Below are 16,504 nucleotides of genomic sequence, written 5' to 3'. Positions count from 1 at the left end.
ATCTCCTGTGTTTCAGTTGTAAAAAAAAGCTTTGGAAATAACTTTGGAAAATTGAATTCTTTTTAAACGCCAAATCATTTTTTTCTGCTAAGATGTGTTTTATTGATATATTATGGGGGAGATTTACAAATGAAGCATTCAGAATCTGGTGCATCTGTGCATGGTGACCAGTCAGCTTCTAACTTCAGCTTGTTCGTTTAAAGTGATTGTATAGTCTTGTTTTTTTTATTTTTTTAAAATAACAAACATGTTATACTTACCTGCTCTGTTGCAGTGGATTTGCACAGAGCAGCCCAGATCCTCCTCTTCTCAAGTCCCTCTGTGCTGCTCCTGGCCCCTCCCTCCTGTCGAGTGAACCCCCCCCCCAGCAAACAGCTTGCTGTGAGGGCCCTCGAGCCGAGCTGCAGCTCTGTGTGTCCATTCAGACATGGCGCTGCTGTTCGGTTCCGTCCCCTCTCTTTCCGATTGGCCAACCGACTTTGACAGTGCGGGAGCCAATGGTGTCGCTGCTGTGTCTCAGCTAATAAGGAGAGAGATCCTCGGATGGCCGAGGGACTCGTGGACAGAGAGGGGGCTCAGGTAAGTATTAGGGGGTGCTGGGGAGGCTGTGAATGCTGATCGGATGCCGATCGGCAGCTGTTTTTCCAGCATGCCCGTTCCACAGAAGCCAGACTGGCTGCACACAGGATGAATGTCCCTCTGATCCCTCCTGTATTGAATTGTATTGTAAGTGTACTGTCTGCCCTCATATTGTAAAGCGCTGCGCAAACTGTTGGCGCTATATAAATCCTGAATAATAATAATAATAATAATGTCGGCCGATTTCTATAGAACCACGCTTTAGTAAATCAACCCTTCTGTGTCTTTTTGTCGTGTTCTAGACTAGAGAAAATTTAATTTGCAGTTCATTTGTCAGGTGATCAAACAAAACAATCGAGCCAATCAGCTCATTTGTTGCATTTGATGAAAAACGCATAATAACCCCTCGTAATCTAGAAATCATTTAGTTGTGATGCATTTGGCAAATGCACTGTAGGATATTAACCACTTGCCGTCCGCGCTATATCCGAATGACGGCCACAGCGCGGACCTGAATTTCCGGGACGCCATATGACGGCCTCCCCTTTGCACGCTCCCTTGCGCACGTGCTATGATCACCGAGTCACTGAGACTCAGGTGATCACAGATCCGAGGTAAAGGGCCGGTCCCAGCCCCTTATCACGTGATCAGCTGTCAGCCAATGACAGCTGATCACTTGAAAGTAAACAAAAGCATCGGTAATCGTTTTTTTTTTTCTCCTCGCCATGACAGCGTGAGGAGAAAAAAAAAGCTGACCATTGGCTTATTTGCAAGGGACATCGGTCCCGAAGTGGAAGATGCAATTCTGCCTCATCTGTGCCCACCAGTAACCACCTGCCAGTGCCCACCAGTGCCACCTATCAATGCCCACAAGTGCCACCTATTAATGCCCACCAGTGGTGCCAATCGGTGTAACCGATCAGTGTCCATTGCTGCCACCTATTAGTGCCCATCAGTGCCGCCTCATCAGCATACATCAATTAAAGAGACAAATAACCTGTTTGCAAAATTTTATAACAAAATATATATATATATTTTTTTTAATTCAGTCTTTTTAACTTTCTTTTAACAAAAAATAAAAACCGCAGAGGTGATCAAATACCACCAAAAGAAAGCTCTATTTGTGGGGAAAGAAAATGATAAATATTTCATTTGGGTACAGTGTAGCATGACCGCGCAATTGTCATTCAACGTGCGACAGCGCTGAAAGCTGAAAATTGGTCTGGACAGGAGGGGGGTTTAAAGCGGAGGTCCACCCTAAAGTGGACCTTCCGCTCATTGGAACCCTCCCCCCCTCCGGCGCCACAATTGCCACCTTTCAGGGGGGGAGGGGGGGTGCAGGTACCTGTACAGTACAGGTATCTGCACCCACTTCCGGGATGGCTCTCTGCGGAAAGGGGCGTAGATTACACCCCTTTCCGAAAGTCCCCCGCTGCCTGCTGGGAAACACACAGATCCCAGAGGCAGCGGGTCCATCCTTATTGCGCAGCGCGACTCGCGCATGCCCAGTAGGGAACCGGGAAATGAAGCCGAAAGGCTCCACTTCCTGATTCCCATACCCAAGATGGCGGCGGCAGCACCCGAGAGACGATCGAGAGATCGGCTTCGGGTGCCGACATCGCGGGCGCGCTGGGCGGGTAAGTGTACTTATTTTAAAAGTCAGCAGCTGCAGTATTTGTAGCTGCTGGCTTTTAAAAAAAAAAAAACGGCGGAACTCCCGGCAGACTCCCGCTTTAAGTGCCCGGTAAGCAAGTGGTTAAACTGCACGCTCCTGGGATCCAAAATGTGTTCTCTAATAATGTAACACAAATGGGACAAAGCTGCATAGAAACCCCGTACTACGCTGATGAAAATGTAATTCTCAAAATCAACAGCAGATGTCACTGTTGGATGGGGAATCTAACTATACATGCCACTCACCAGCATGCATTGCCTTATAGATACAGTAATCAGTTTTGTCAAATGTCGGTATTTTTACTGACAGTTAGTAAAAAAAGGGCAAATTTCTCCTGCCAGTAAATGCCAGTGACAGGAAAAGGTTGGCAGTAAAAAGAATATGTCTCTGACGCTCGGCTCGGAACTGCGCATCACGGGCCAACTGAGACCATCCGAGTGCGTATAGTTTGTGATCTTATGTCACAAATCCTAGTAACCCCCGCTTCTCTCATTGAGCCTAGCACCACTTTTCCAACTGAATTTTTTCCTACCCCCTGGGGGCCATACACACACAGATTGTCTATACAAGTTTTTCATTGGACCTAATCTTTCTTAACTAGGTAAGCGGGGTATCCCGCTGACAATCTCTGTGTGTATGGTGATTTGGCGTCTGGACTTTCTGTTGTTATCTGTATGTGATTTCTTTATGTGTCTGTGTGTCCATTGTCTGTTTCTCACACTTCTCTGTACTAGTGTGGGATCCTATTAACCGATACCGGTGAAGATGCTATCAATGTTTTTTTATATTGAGTATTTTTATTAGTATTTATTTTTTTTATTTCGTTTTTATCCCTCAACCTTGAACTTAATAATAATAGCAATCTGGTCCAGTCAACCCAATGACACCCAAAAAAGATAGGCACCTCATCCCCTACAGGTTACAAATATACAAAAAGAGGGAAGGAAGGGGGGATTTTTTAGCAGTGCTAGTTATACCAGAGAAATGACAAAATGTAATAAAAATGTATAGAAATGTATTAATATAAATTAAAACAGCATGGATAATATGCAACAGTACAAAAAACACTATACACGCAGTTACTCAACACGAGGAATCCCAGAGGTGAGAATTGAAGGGCTGACGGCACTTGTTCCCAACATGTTTTCGCAATTAGCTTCATCAGGGGAAGTGCAAAACTATCAATGAATTAATAAAAATTAGTAAACAAGAAAAACAGAAAATTAGTTACAAAGACCATTATATATTAATATCAATGATTATAATGGCTAACTCATATTAAAATGGAAGCCAATAGTGAATATGGACCCATGTGTGTGAGATCCGGCATGTGGCTGTTCTGGCAATAGACGGTAAGCGCCATTCTGTTAGATCTCACACACATGGGTCCATATTCACTATTGGCTTCCATTTTAATATGAGTTAACCATCATAATCATTGATATTAATATATAATGGTCTTTGTAGTTTTCTGTTTTTCTTGTTTACTAATTTTTATTAATTCATTGATAGTTTTGCACTTCCCCTGATGAAGCTAATTGCGAAACATGTTGGGAACAAGTGCCGTCAGCCCTTCAATTCTCACCTCTGGGATTCCTCGTGTGGAGTAACTGCGTGTATAGTGTTTTTTGTACTATTGCATATTATCCATGCTGTTTTAATTTATATTAATACATTTCTATAAATTTTTATTATATTTTGTCATTTCCCTGGTATAACTAGCACCGCTAAAAAATCCCCCCTTCCTTCCCTCTTTTTGTATACTTGAACTTAATAAATTGCTTTGTACATTTTATCAGCCTTTATCACTGCCCCTTGCTGCCTTAAGCCTCATACACACGATCGGACTTTGTACAAACTTTCCGTGTAGATTTTTGTACAAAGGGCGTCGGCCGTGAACTTTTATTGCATACACACGGCAGGACTTTTTCAGCCAACTTTCACCAAATCACGTGGGTTTCCTGCTCTTTACCGCCACCTTTGGTCAACTTCTGTATTGTTGTCTGATCTTTTGCATTGGTTCTGAGCATGCCTGTTTGTACTTTGTACAAAAGTCCTATGGTTTTCTGTACACACGATCGGACTTTGCTCCTTCGGACTTTTGTTGCTGGAAAGTTTGTCCGTTCACACAGCCAACAAAAGTCCAATGAAAACCGAAAAAGTTTGTCCGATGGAGCGTACAAACAGTCAGAGGGTTGCCTTAAAACAGCTCATTTGCATGTTTGTTGTCAAAAAGTCAGATCGTGTGTACGGGCCTTTAGAAGCCGCTTTCTCCCCGGGTAATCTTACCTGGGCTCCTCTTTTGTATGCCTTGTTTTCTGAGGCTGCACAATTCCCTTTACTTGGCTGTATTACCAATCAGATTCAAAATTCTGGCGGTAAGGTTTATTTTCATCGATGACTTTTGAGAACACCCGGGTCCTTCAATGCAACAATGTGTCTATATGAGATAAGGGCCTACGGTGGGTGTTTGGCGGAGCGTGCATCCCCAGCATTACAAACGGGTACAAAAACGGGGTTCTGAGATCAGCAGGTGGAGAGTGTAGTAGACTGCCGTATATCACCGATGTCTAAAGACTTTAAAGAGGAAGTAAACCCTGATGGGTTTACTTCCTCTTTGATTCCCTGCAAAGGTAAAGCATAATGGACTAGTATGCATCGCAAAGTAGTCCATTATGTGTCACTTACCTGACACAGGAGCCAGTGAAGTCACCGCTGTCCCCTGTAGTCCGACGCATCCATCTTCTCGGTGGGTCTCCTGCTCTGCCGCTGTCATTCGGCGAAGCCGCGATGATGTCACTCCCGCGCATGCGCACGGGAGCCACCACTCGCGGCATATCACCGTTGACCGCGGCGCGCTCAGAGCGCCTGCACGCCGCTGTCTACGGCGCATGCACCATAGACAGTGGTGCCTGTCTTTCGGCAAATATCTCCTAAACCGTGTAGGTTTAGGAGATATTTCTTGGACCTACAGGTAAGCCTTAATCTAGGCTTACCTGTAGGTCAAAGTTGGTTGTAAGGGTTTACAACCACTTTAAGGTTTAGTCCAAATAATAAAAATAAAAAATCTGCACAAAGGTCATTACTTGCTATTAATCCAATATGTCCCTATGCTCCTGCCCACCCTCCCCCCCCCCCTGATCCATTCATAGAAAGCTTTACTATAGCTGATATGAGTAAAACAAGATCTCTGAATGGAGGATGGGTAGTTTTATTCATAGAAGCTATAGTATGGCTTTAAGAAGGTGAACTGCGCTCCCTCTATGCATTTCAGGAGCTCCTTTTTCAATTTCAACTGGAGCATAAAACACTAAAGCCTCGTACACACGATCGGATTGTTGGCCAACAAAAACCGTGGAATTTTTTTTGTCCAAAGGGCGTTGGCCCAAACTTGTCTTGCATACACACGGCCACACAATTGTTGGCCAACAATCACAAACTTAGTGATGTACTTACGTGATTTTTCAGCTCTTTAGCGCCAACCTTTGGGCTCCTTCTGCTAATTTCGTGTTAGTAGAAGTTTGGTGAGTGTTGATTCGCGCTTTTCTTTTCGCGCTTTTCATTTCGCACTTTTCAGTCTGTTTCTGAACAGCCGTTCGTTAACCAGACATGTTGCGGAATCGGAGGAGATAATTATTTATTATTGGCCTTGGAGTTTTTGCTTTGACATTATTTTTTGGTTGAATAATAATTATTTGATTTGGTATATTTTCTATGTTTTTGGATGCATAGAATACAGTTTTTGGTTAAGTTCTATTGGCAGATAGCATGTCTAATTTTATTTGTTTTCTTTTTTTAATGCACAATAAAAAATAAATGTGGCGAATAATACTTGGCTGTGTGTTTTACTTCAAATGACAGTTTGGGAGTAGACAATTTAAAAAAATACAATGTAAAATTGACAAGGGACACCGACATAGTTGTATCTTTGATCTTATAAACTACGGGATAATGGTGTTGTGGTAACTTGCCCAAATAATAAAAAAAAAATCATAATATTATTCTTGATATCACTAGAAAAAAAAGCCTTTGAAAATTCGTTTTGCAATGACTCCATCAGTATCACCAGCAAAGCAGCTTCATTATTATCCCATTAAAGAAGAAGAGAATTGTGCGCTGCATTTCCAGATGTCATAATTTGCCGCGTCACGAATGTGAATTCTCCATTACGAACGCTGGTTTACAAGACCGACCGCTTCCGGCTCGTCCTTGCTTCCGAGCATGCGTGTTTGTACGGACTTGCATACACATGCTCGGAAAGTCCGACAACACATATTTGTTTTTGCGGAAAATGTGAAAACCTGCCATCCAACATTTGTCCGCGGAAAAACATTTGTCCGATGGAGCGTACACGCGGCCGGATTTACCTGCCATCACACATTTCCTGTCGGAAAGTCCGATCGTGTGTACGCGGCGTAAGAAATGCTGGTAGTAGTGAGTCATATTTAACTGGACTTGTTCTGCAAAGTTGAAGACATTTCATAGCTTCTCCGTTGTGTCAGGAACATACCCAACAGTGATATCAGCACAGGTAACACAAACAACCTAATCTACAAACCATGAAATGTGTCAAGGCAGATACTGATTGTCCAAGAATAGGATGGGAGGTGCGAAAATTGTGTAACCAACTGTTCCGGTTACATCAGTCTGTTTTTGGTGTCAGGAAGTCTGCATAGGTGTTAATTCTTCGATTCATATGGCTACATGTGTGAATTGTTGTCAGATCACCAGGGGGAGAGGTGTTAAAACTGTGTTTTATGTGAAAGACAGATGGTGTCAAAGGCCCCCGACCCTATTCAGCTATGACTGCTTCAGTCTGACACATTGCATGGTGATCAGATTAAGGTGTCTATGCTACCTGTGTAGATATAATGGGGTATGTTTCCTGATACTCATTGAAGTGATTGTAAACCCTCACCATTTAGTACCGTGCTATAGCTAAAAGACAGTTACAGCGCGATATTATGGACATCCTCCTAAAATCCTGCTCCCTGCACACCTCTTGTGGTGCTCATCGGGTTCGCTCTGTGACTGCTGTGTCCGATCACAGATTGGGGTTAAGGGCTAATTGCAGTGGCCCTTTACCATGTGATCAGCTGTGTCCAATCAAAGCTGTTCACATGTATACAGACTTTATCGGCAGTCCTTTCCTCACGCTCTGTGTGAAGAAAGGATTGTCTGTCCATTCCCGGCAAGCCTGTTGGCACATTATTTACTCTGATAATTAGGACACTGATTATCAGTGCTGCCTATCAGTATCCTGATTATCAGTGCTGCCTATCAGTATCCTGATTATCAGTGCTGCCTATCATTGTCCGTCAGTACCGCTCTATCAGTAGTATCCTGATTATCAGTGCTGCCTATCATTGTCTGTCAGTACCGCTCTATCAGTATCCTGATTATCAGTGCTGCCTATCATTGTCCGTCAGTACCGCTCTATCAGTATCCTGATTATCAGTGCTGCCTATCATTGTCCGTCAGTACCGCTCTATCAGTAGTCTGATTATCAGTGCTGCCTATCAGTATCCTGATTATCAGTGCTGCCTATCATTGTCCGTCAGTACCGCTATATCAGTATCCTGATTATCAGTGCTGCCTATCATTGTCCGTCAGTACCGCTATATCAGTATCCTGATTATCAGTGCTGCCTATCATTGTCCGTCAGTACCGCTCTATCAGTATCCCGATTATCAGTGCTGCCTATCAGTGTCCATCAGTGCCGCACCTATCAGTGTCCCGATTATCAGTGCTGCCCATCAGTGTCCATCAGGCCAAGATTTTATCCCCTTAATGACCATGCCATTTTTTGCTATTCAGCGCTGCGCTACATTAATTGCGCGGTACCCAGCGGAATATTGATATAATTTTTTTCACACGAATAGAGCTTTCTTTTGGTGGTATTTGATCACCACTGGGTGTTTATTTTTTGTAAAATAAACGAAAAAAAAAAAAGACCAAAAATTTTGAAAAAAAATTATATTTTTTACTTTCTGCTATAAAACATCTCCAATACAACTTTTTTAAAAATCAATTTTTTTCATAAATTTTGGCTTAAAATGTATTCTGCTACATGTCTTTGATAAAAAAAAAAAAAATGCCAATAAATGTATACTGCTTGGTTTGCGTGAAAGTTAGAGCGCCTACAAACTACGGTATATATACCTGATTTATTTTTTAATACTACTAATGGTCCAGATCATTTGGTGGAGGGGGGATTATGGTGTGGGGGGTTGTGTTTCAGGGGTTGGGTTTGACCCCTTAGTTCCAGTGAAGGGAACTTTGAAGGCGTCAGCACACCAAGACATTTTTGACGATTTCATGCTCCCAAATTTGTGGGAACGGTTTGGGGACGGCCCCTTCTTGTTCCAACATGATTGCCCACCAGTGCACAAAGCAAGGTCCATAAAGACATGAATGAGTGAGTTGAGAGTGGAGGAACTTAGAGAGTCCTGACCTCAACCTGATAGAACGCCTTTGGGATGAATTAGTGCGGAGACTGCGAGCCAGACCTTCTTGTCCACATCAGTGCCTGACCTCACAAATGCGCTTCTGGAAGAATGGTCAAACATTCCCATAGACACACTCCTAAACCTTGTGGACGGCCTTCCCAGGAGAGTTGAAGCTGTTATAGCTGCAAAGGGTGGGCCAACTCAATATTGAACCCTATGGACTAAGACTGGGCTGCCAATAAAGTTCATGTAAAGGCAGGTGTCCCAACACTTTTCATAATATAGTGTATTAATGTAATATGTTTAAAGTGTGCTGCTTTTACCAAATGATCTCTTAGTTTCTCATCCCTGCAAAGCAGGAATGAGAAACAGAGAAATTGGTTCCTCTGTACAGAGCTCTGTGTTGATTGCCAACACAGAGCTCTGGGCTGTGATTGTACACAGCCGATCAGCAGGTCCTAGCTGTGAATCATTGACTGGGGGGGCGGTCTGCATGTGATCAAAGCTTATTTAGTCCTTGTTAAGGTAATGTAAATATTTGATTGACCATAGCCCACCTAAGTGTAAATACCTGAATTTTACTTGTTATTGACATCTTGCACTGTACAGTGGCACTCAGACTGTGAGAGAAAGAAGCAGCACAGAGGAGCCAGTCAGTTGCCCTGCAGAGCTAACGGGAGACATGCTGATAGGGGAACAGAACAGAGCGAATGAGCTCTTCAGTCTGCCGCTTTTGCTTTCCCAGTCCAGTCACAGACAAGATCTATTAAGTATTACTGAAATAAAGCAGAAAAAAATCTGTGATTTTTCAGCTTCCACTGGGATTTTCCAGGCGTGACACATGCATACTTGCGCCGGTCCAAGCTAGACCAATGTAACTATGCAAACATATGCATAACTAAACTTCAGCATTAATAGAAAAAAATAAAAACAAAAGCAAACAAACAAGAGTACAACACCCATAATGCTCTGTGATACTGGTGTTGTGCATACACTTGTATTATATTAAATGAAACCAATCTTTGCCGTCCTCTAGATACGCTGGATGAATAATCTTCTGCAGTTGACACTTCCGGGTGTGTTTGATGTCCGATCCCCAACTGAGCGCTGTGTCTCCTCCATCAACCCCTACTTTGTCCTGTAATGTTGTAGATGCCAGGTAATAAAACCGAAGTGCCAAGCATCTGATACACCCGGGCACTGAAGATTTTTCCCTGGACACTCAGGTGTTTTGCGCTGAGAATTTTTCATCCAGCATGTCTCGTAAAGACGGCAAAGATTGTGTGTGTGGGCAGCGGGAGGGATAAGTAGTAACCCTTTTCTTTGCTGAGAATATATATATATTTTTTAACTTTTTTTTATTAGCATTTTTTATATCCAAGTAGTTCCAGACTTCAGGATCTGGTTATGCTGTAATTGCCATGCCAAGCGTTTCAATACAATGCCTTACCCGTGGCTTCGACCATCCCTTCCAAAATAACTACAATCTCGAATTCTTCTTTCCCCAACTGCTCTTTGGAGATTTCCCAAAAGGGGCTATGTTCATTGAACTCGTGGCAGATGATTAGCGGAGAAACCAAGAAGAGGCGGTCATCCCCGGTGTCAAAACCCACATTGATGTCTGTCTGATTAAGAGGGATAAACTCGCCCTCCTTGGTTTGTTTGGATTTGATCATTTTGGCCCTTATAGATGCCTCCACGATATGCGAATTCCTCAGATCTCCAACCCTGAACATCAAACAGAGTTTGCTGTCCCTCACAGAGATGACGGCCATATTGGAGAACATAAGGGTCTCCGCTCGTTTCTTTGGCTGGGAGATCTTAACAAACATGCAGCCCACCATGAACGCATTAACAATGGAGCCAAGAATGGCCTGGACCAACAAGAGAACAATTCCTTCTGGGCACTTGTCCGTGATGACCCTGTATCCATACCCAATGGTGGTCTCTGTCTCAATAGAAAAAAGAAAGGCTGACACAAACCCGTTTAACTTGTCCACACACGGTGTCCACGTTGAATCATCTATATGGTCAAAGTCCCCACGGATATAGGCAATAAGCCACCAAATGAATCCAAAGAAAATCCAAGTGATTGTATAGACCATGGTGAACACCAGTAAATTAAATCTCCATTTGAGGTCTACCAAGGTGGTAAATATGTCCGTCAAGTATCTGTACCTTTCTCTGACATTTCCGTGGTGGACATTACACTTTCCGTCTTTCTCCACATACCTCTGCCGCCGCTTCTTTTCCGGCTCCGCCATGACCATAGTTCGGTTTGTGGCCACCAGCGACGGGTTCTGTACTTGTTTGGGCACCTTAACTCCCCTGCCCTCAATGTCCTGATCTAAAAACTTGCATGTATTCATCTTGACTCGACCACACGTGGAGCACCGTCACTCCTGACCTGAATAGAGAGAAGAAAGGTCACGTATCGAAGAGAGCACATTTCGGTTTTTCTCTACAGCTATGCAGCATTCATATCAAATTACTAAAGTTCAAAAATAAAATACCAACAACCCCCCCCCCCCCCTCCGTTTCAAGATTTAACATACCAGCACATAAAATATTAAACATAATTTAAATGAAGTGCTGAATGCATTTATTTCTAATTAAATTAAGCAGATGTGTGCATTTGCATTGTTTTTGGAACGATGTTGGAATGCTTCACATGATTTAATTTACTGAGCTAAGAAGGAACGAGCTCACATAGAGATTGTACATTAATTACATGATTATGCTCCATTGCCTCGAATATATTTCACCCAACAAGGTTCTGGAGAAGACGAAATCTGGCTTTGTTCAAGAGAATATTTCATTACAAAAATGCTTACAAACAATTCCAAGACACTAATTGAAATCAAAGTTTTGTGACTGATTGAATTGTGGGAGATGTTTAGTAAGCCATCCGTGAGAAAACTATTGATGACTTTGTTGTGTGTGTGTGTGTGTGTGTGTGTGTGTGTGTGTGTGTGTTTGAAGTTCTTTAACCACTTGACCACTGAGCACTTAAACCCCCTTCCTAACCAGACCAATTTTTAGCTTTCGGTGCTCTCACACTTTGAATGACAATTACTCAGTCATGCAACACTGTACCCAAATTACATTTTTGTCCTTTTTTTCACAAAAAATTGAACTCTCTTTTGGTGGTATTTAATCACCGCTGGGTTTTTTATTTTTTGCACTATTGTTCTATTTACTTTTATTATTAAACAAGTGTGATTTAACTGTACTTCTGTCTCGGTCTGATTTCATGGTTTCTGACACCAAGTCAAAGCCAGCTACATAAAGACATGGGTTGACCAGTTTGGTGTGGACTGTGGAGAAACTCCAGTGGCCATCACAGAACCCTGACTTCAACCCTACTGAACAGAATTGGGCAAGTAGTGGGAATGCCTAGGCATACAATGGGAGTCATAGAGGTATTGATACCGAAAGGTCACCAACCCAAAAAACAGTAAATAGAAGAAAAAAAAGGAGGAAGTGGGTGGTCCAGGGTGGCCTGCTGGTATTAACCACTTCCCGACCAGCGCACGACGATGTACGTTGACAGAATGGCATGGGCAGGCATATTGGCGTACAGGTACGTCCAATATTCAATGCCGCCCTGCCATCGGGAGAGCGCCGCAGACGGCGCGCTCCCGCGCTGGTCGGGACCCCCGTGAGTCCGGTCGCGGGACCCGCGGACTCGATCGTCGCGGGCATCCCCGCGATCGTCTCACGGAGCGGCCGAATGGAGGAAATGCTGTGTAAACAACATTTCTCCATTCTGCCTAGCAACTCTGATCTCTGCTCCATGTGATTGGAGCAGAGATCAGTGTTCACTAAATGAAAGCCCAACCCCCCCACAGTTAGTAACACACCCCTAGGAACACTTAACCCCTACACTGCCACCCACTGGTTAACCCCTTCAATGCCAGTGTCATTTACACAGGAATCACTGCATTTATATAGCAGTGATTACTGTATAAATGACAATGGTCCCAAAAATGTCCGATGGGTCCCCCACAATGTCGCAGTCACAATAAAAATCGCTGATCGCCGCCATTACTAGTAAAAAAAAAAATAATAAAAAATTATTAATAAAAATGCTATAAAACTATCCCTATTTTGTAAACGCTATAACTTTTGCGCAAACCAATCAATAATCGCTTATTGCGATTTTTTTTTACCAAAAATATGTAGAAGAATACGTATCGGCCTAAACTGAGGGAAAAAAAATTTTTTTTTATATATTTTTGGGGGATATTTATTATAACAAAAAGTAAAAAATAATGCGTTTTTTTCAAAATTGTCGCTCTATTTTTGGTTATAGCGCAAAAAATAAAAACCGCAGGGGTGATCAAATACCACCAAAAGAAAGCTCTATTTGTGGGAAAAAAAGGGCGTCAATTTTGTTTGGGAGCCACGTCGCACGACCGCGCAATTGTCAGTTAAAGCGACGCAGTGCCGAATCGCAAAAAGGGGTCTGGTCTTTGACCAGCAAATTGGTCTGGTCTGCAAGTGGTTAATATAGCACCAAAATCTAAAATACCATGAGTTTTATTATGCAAAAAAATGACAAAACTTTAAAAGCATATAACAAATCTTAGTCCATTGTTGAAGTCAAACACTACACAGAATTACTGTCAAGTAAAAAAAAAGATTCAATAACATGTTCGTGGTTGGATACCGCTTCTTCAGATTGCCATATTCACTTGTGACAGTTATCCAATGCAAAATCTTATATATCTAAAAAGTGAAAACTGATTATGGATTCATTATGGATCAACCCTACTGAACACATTTGGGGGGAGTTGTAACCCGACTTGTGAGCCAGGTTTTCTCATCCAACATCAGTACCCGACCTCACGAATGGGCGCTTATTCCCACCAAGATACTTCATAATCTTGTGGAAAGCCTTCCCAGAATAGTGAACAATGCTATGGTCTCAAAGTGGGGCAACTCCATATTAGTGCTCATCATTTTGGAATAGAATGTCCAACCATCTCAAATAGGTGTGATGGCCAGTTGGCCACAACATTTTTTGCCATATAGTGTAACTCCACTTAACGATAGGTGCAAAGTTCATTAATCAACAGTAGCCAACCCAAATTCACTTCCCATAAGTCAGATCAGTACTGGAAGGATTCTGATTGGTTGCTCTACAAAAAACACACGACCCATTATCACAATTGAACCAGTCACATGACACATTCATTTCTATATATCCTCCAGCTGCTGCAGTTTGACAGCTCAGGTTCACACTGCGAGTTCAGCTGAACTTCAGTCCTGACTTTGGGGGGGGTTTGGGGCTGCATTTCAGAGACATCTGTGCGGGTTCCTGCATATGTCTATACAAATCGCACCCTGAAGTCGCCTAAAGTAGTACAGAAACTACTTTTGGGAATCAGTGTGGCGCAGAAAATGTCAAAATCGCATCAATGTGTACCTAGACTCAAGCTTTTTTTTGCAATTACTATGAATTAAAGTGATTGTAAAGTCAGAAGGTTTTTCTTTATCTTAATGCATTTTATGCATTAAGATAAAAATCCTTCTATGTGCAGCAGCCCCCCTAATACTTACATGAAGTCCCCCTAGATTCAGCGATGTTGCACAAGACACTCACAGGTGGCCGGGACTCTCTCCCTCATTGGCTGAGACAGCATCCCGGAGCCATTGGCTCCCGCTGCTGTCAATCAAAATCAGTCAGCCAATGAGGAGAGAAATGGGTGTGGCCAGGCTGCGTATCCATGTCTGAATGGACACAGGGAGCTGTGGCTCCGCTAGGGTGCCCCCATAGAAAGTTGCTTGCTGTGGGGGGCACTCAACAGGAGGGAGGGGCCAGGAGCACTGAAGAGGGACCCGAGAAGAGGAGGATCCGGGCTGCTCTGTGCAAAACCATTACACAGGGCAGGTAAGTATAATATGTTTGTTTGAGACTTTAGTATCACTTTTAGCTTATTTGGCTGTATTTCTCCTATGGATAACAGGAAGTGCAGTTTGTTCTGCACTCCTGTGACCTGGTTTCAGCCAACAGCAGGCTAAAGCTCACTGTTGGTTGACATCACAGAGCAGGTCAAGGCTTGGGAAAGATTACGACTTTACAGTTGGGATCCACCCAGATACCTAGACCAAGAGCTGGATCAACCTCTCAGAGAGCCGCTGAGAGCCTGAGCCAGCCGCTTCCGCCCACTGTACAGCCCAGTGAGTACTGGAGGGGCAGTAAATTCAGGCCAAGGGCCGAGAGCTGAGCGATCAACCGTGTTTGATCTCTCAGCTCTTGGTCTAGGGCTGGCAGGGGACAGATGCAGCATTCGAATGATGCTGCATCCACCAAAGTGAGAATAATTCTGTTTTTTTAAGAATCTCATACTTCTCTTTTAATAACGGGGGCAACATCGCAGCACAGCAGTCTTGCTACATACAAACAGCAATGAAGAAAATGATGTACACATCTTTTCCCTTTATAAGGTAATATTTAAATTCCAGATCTTTGAAAGATTAAAGAATGTCTTTCATCGCCTGCTAGTTAATCATACAAGACACATAAATTAGGCGGCGAGGGCCTGTACATTTAATTAAGTTAAATATTTAAGCAACGTAAATAATTAAATACAGGAATGTATCCAGGAGCAGGCCAGGCGCTCCCACTACTCTGCATTAGAAATTTACGGCGCGTGGTAATTGTCTTTATTACATTTTCATGCGCCGTGAACTCGTGTATGGGCTCTGCAAGCAGAAATGATCGGGATGGCTGACTGCAGATGCTGCAGAGGCACGAGTGGGGATCAGGCAACGCAGGGAGTAAAAACTGAGCCGCATCATGGTAAAATCACTCACAACTCCCAAAACAATCAACTGTAAAGGAGTGTATCACATTATGTAGATGTTTATCCCTACCCCCTTTAAAGTGATATTAAAGTGGTGTTGCCACCAAAAAAAAAAAAAAAGTTTAAAATTCTTAAAAAAATAAAATAAAAATAAAATTATTGGGAAAAAAATAAAAAAAATAGTAAAGTAAAGTAAAAAAATATTTTTTTTTTACTCACCTCTAAATGCCTGTTGCTAGGGGGTCCCTCGTAGTCTGACTTCTTAAATGCCCGGGCTGGTGTCATCACTTCCCCTTGCGCCGCGCACAGTCATCTGGGACCTGTCACGTGTCCCAGATGACTGTGCAGCGTATCACGGCACCCCGCGCCGCTCGCGCATGCGCAGTGGGTGCCCGGCTGTGAAGCCACAGCCGGGTGCCCACAGTAAGAATGCCGGTGCCACAAGCGGAGCGGGGAACGAGGGGGGGGGCTTCGTTCCCCCACATCGCTGGACCCTGGGACAGCTAAGTGTCCGATTATTAAAAGTCAGCAGCTGCAGTATTTGTAGCTGCTGACTTTTACATTTTTTTTTTTAGGGGGCACCCCACTTTAAAGGCAGGCCATACATGGGTCGAATTTCGAAATAATTTTCTTTCGAAAATATTATCTAAGAATTTTCGTTCGTATTTCGCACCATTAGTGGGCTGCAGCAACAGCCGATTTTTATGCGGCCATCGAAATTGAGTAATCGGACATGTTGTAAATTTTTGGAAAAACGGATGATTTTCTAATCAATGATGGGAGAATCATGTGAGAAATGTAATCGAAAAAGAAATGCGCATGAGTGCAAGAAAAGAAAATTCCCAGCCACGAAAATTCTTTTGTGTAGAAACATGAGGTGAAAATGAAGGCTTAGTTGGTCGAATTTCGAAATCAATGGTGGCGCCATCGGATCACAAAACACACAAATTTTCAAAAGAAAATTCTTTCGAAATTCGTCCATGTATGGC

General features: G+C 43.1%; 1 protein-coding gene across 1 annotated transcript in view; it reads right to left on the bottom strand.

Annotated features, from left to right (window-relative positions):
• The window catches only part of LOC143933555 (G protein-activated inward rectifier potassium channel 4-like), a 109,935-nt gene that overhangs the window by 22,201 nt on the left and 71,230 nt on the right, over positions 1-16,504 (bottom strand). The window contains exon 2 of the mRNA XM_077456487.1: positions 10,154-11,110. Coding sequence (XP_077312613.1) covers positions 10,154-11,072 — 919 coding nt within the window. The 5' untranslated portion in view covers positions 11,073-11,110. The remainder of the gene's footprint in view (positions 1-10,153; positions 11,111-16,504) is intronic.

This window comes from Lithobates pipiens, unplaced genomic scaffold (genome assembly GCF_037356315.1).
Source record: "Lithobates pipiens isolate NorthernLeopardFrog02 unplaced genomic scaffold, aLitPip1_a1.2 Scaffold_27, whole genome shotgun sequence".
Lineage (NCBI taxonomy): Eukaryota > Metazoa > Chordata > Amphibia > Anura > Ranidae > Lithobates > Lithobates pipiens.
This window is presented reverse-complemented; position numbering and strand designations above follow the sequence as displayed.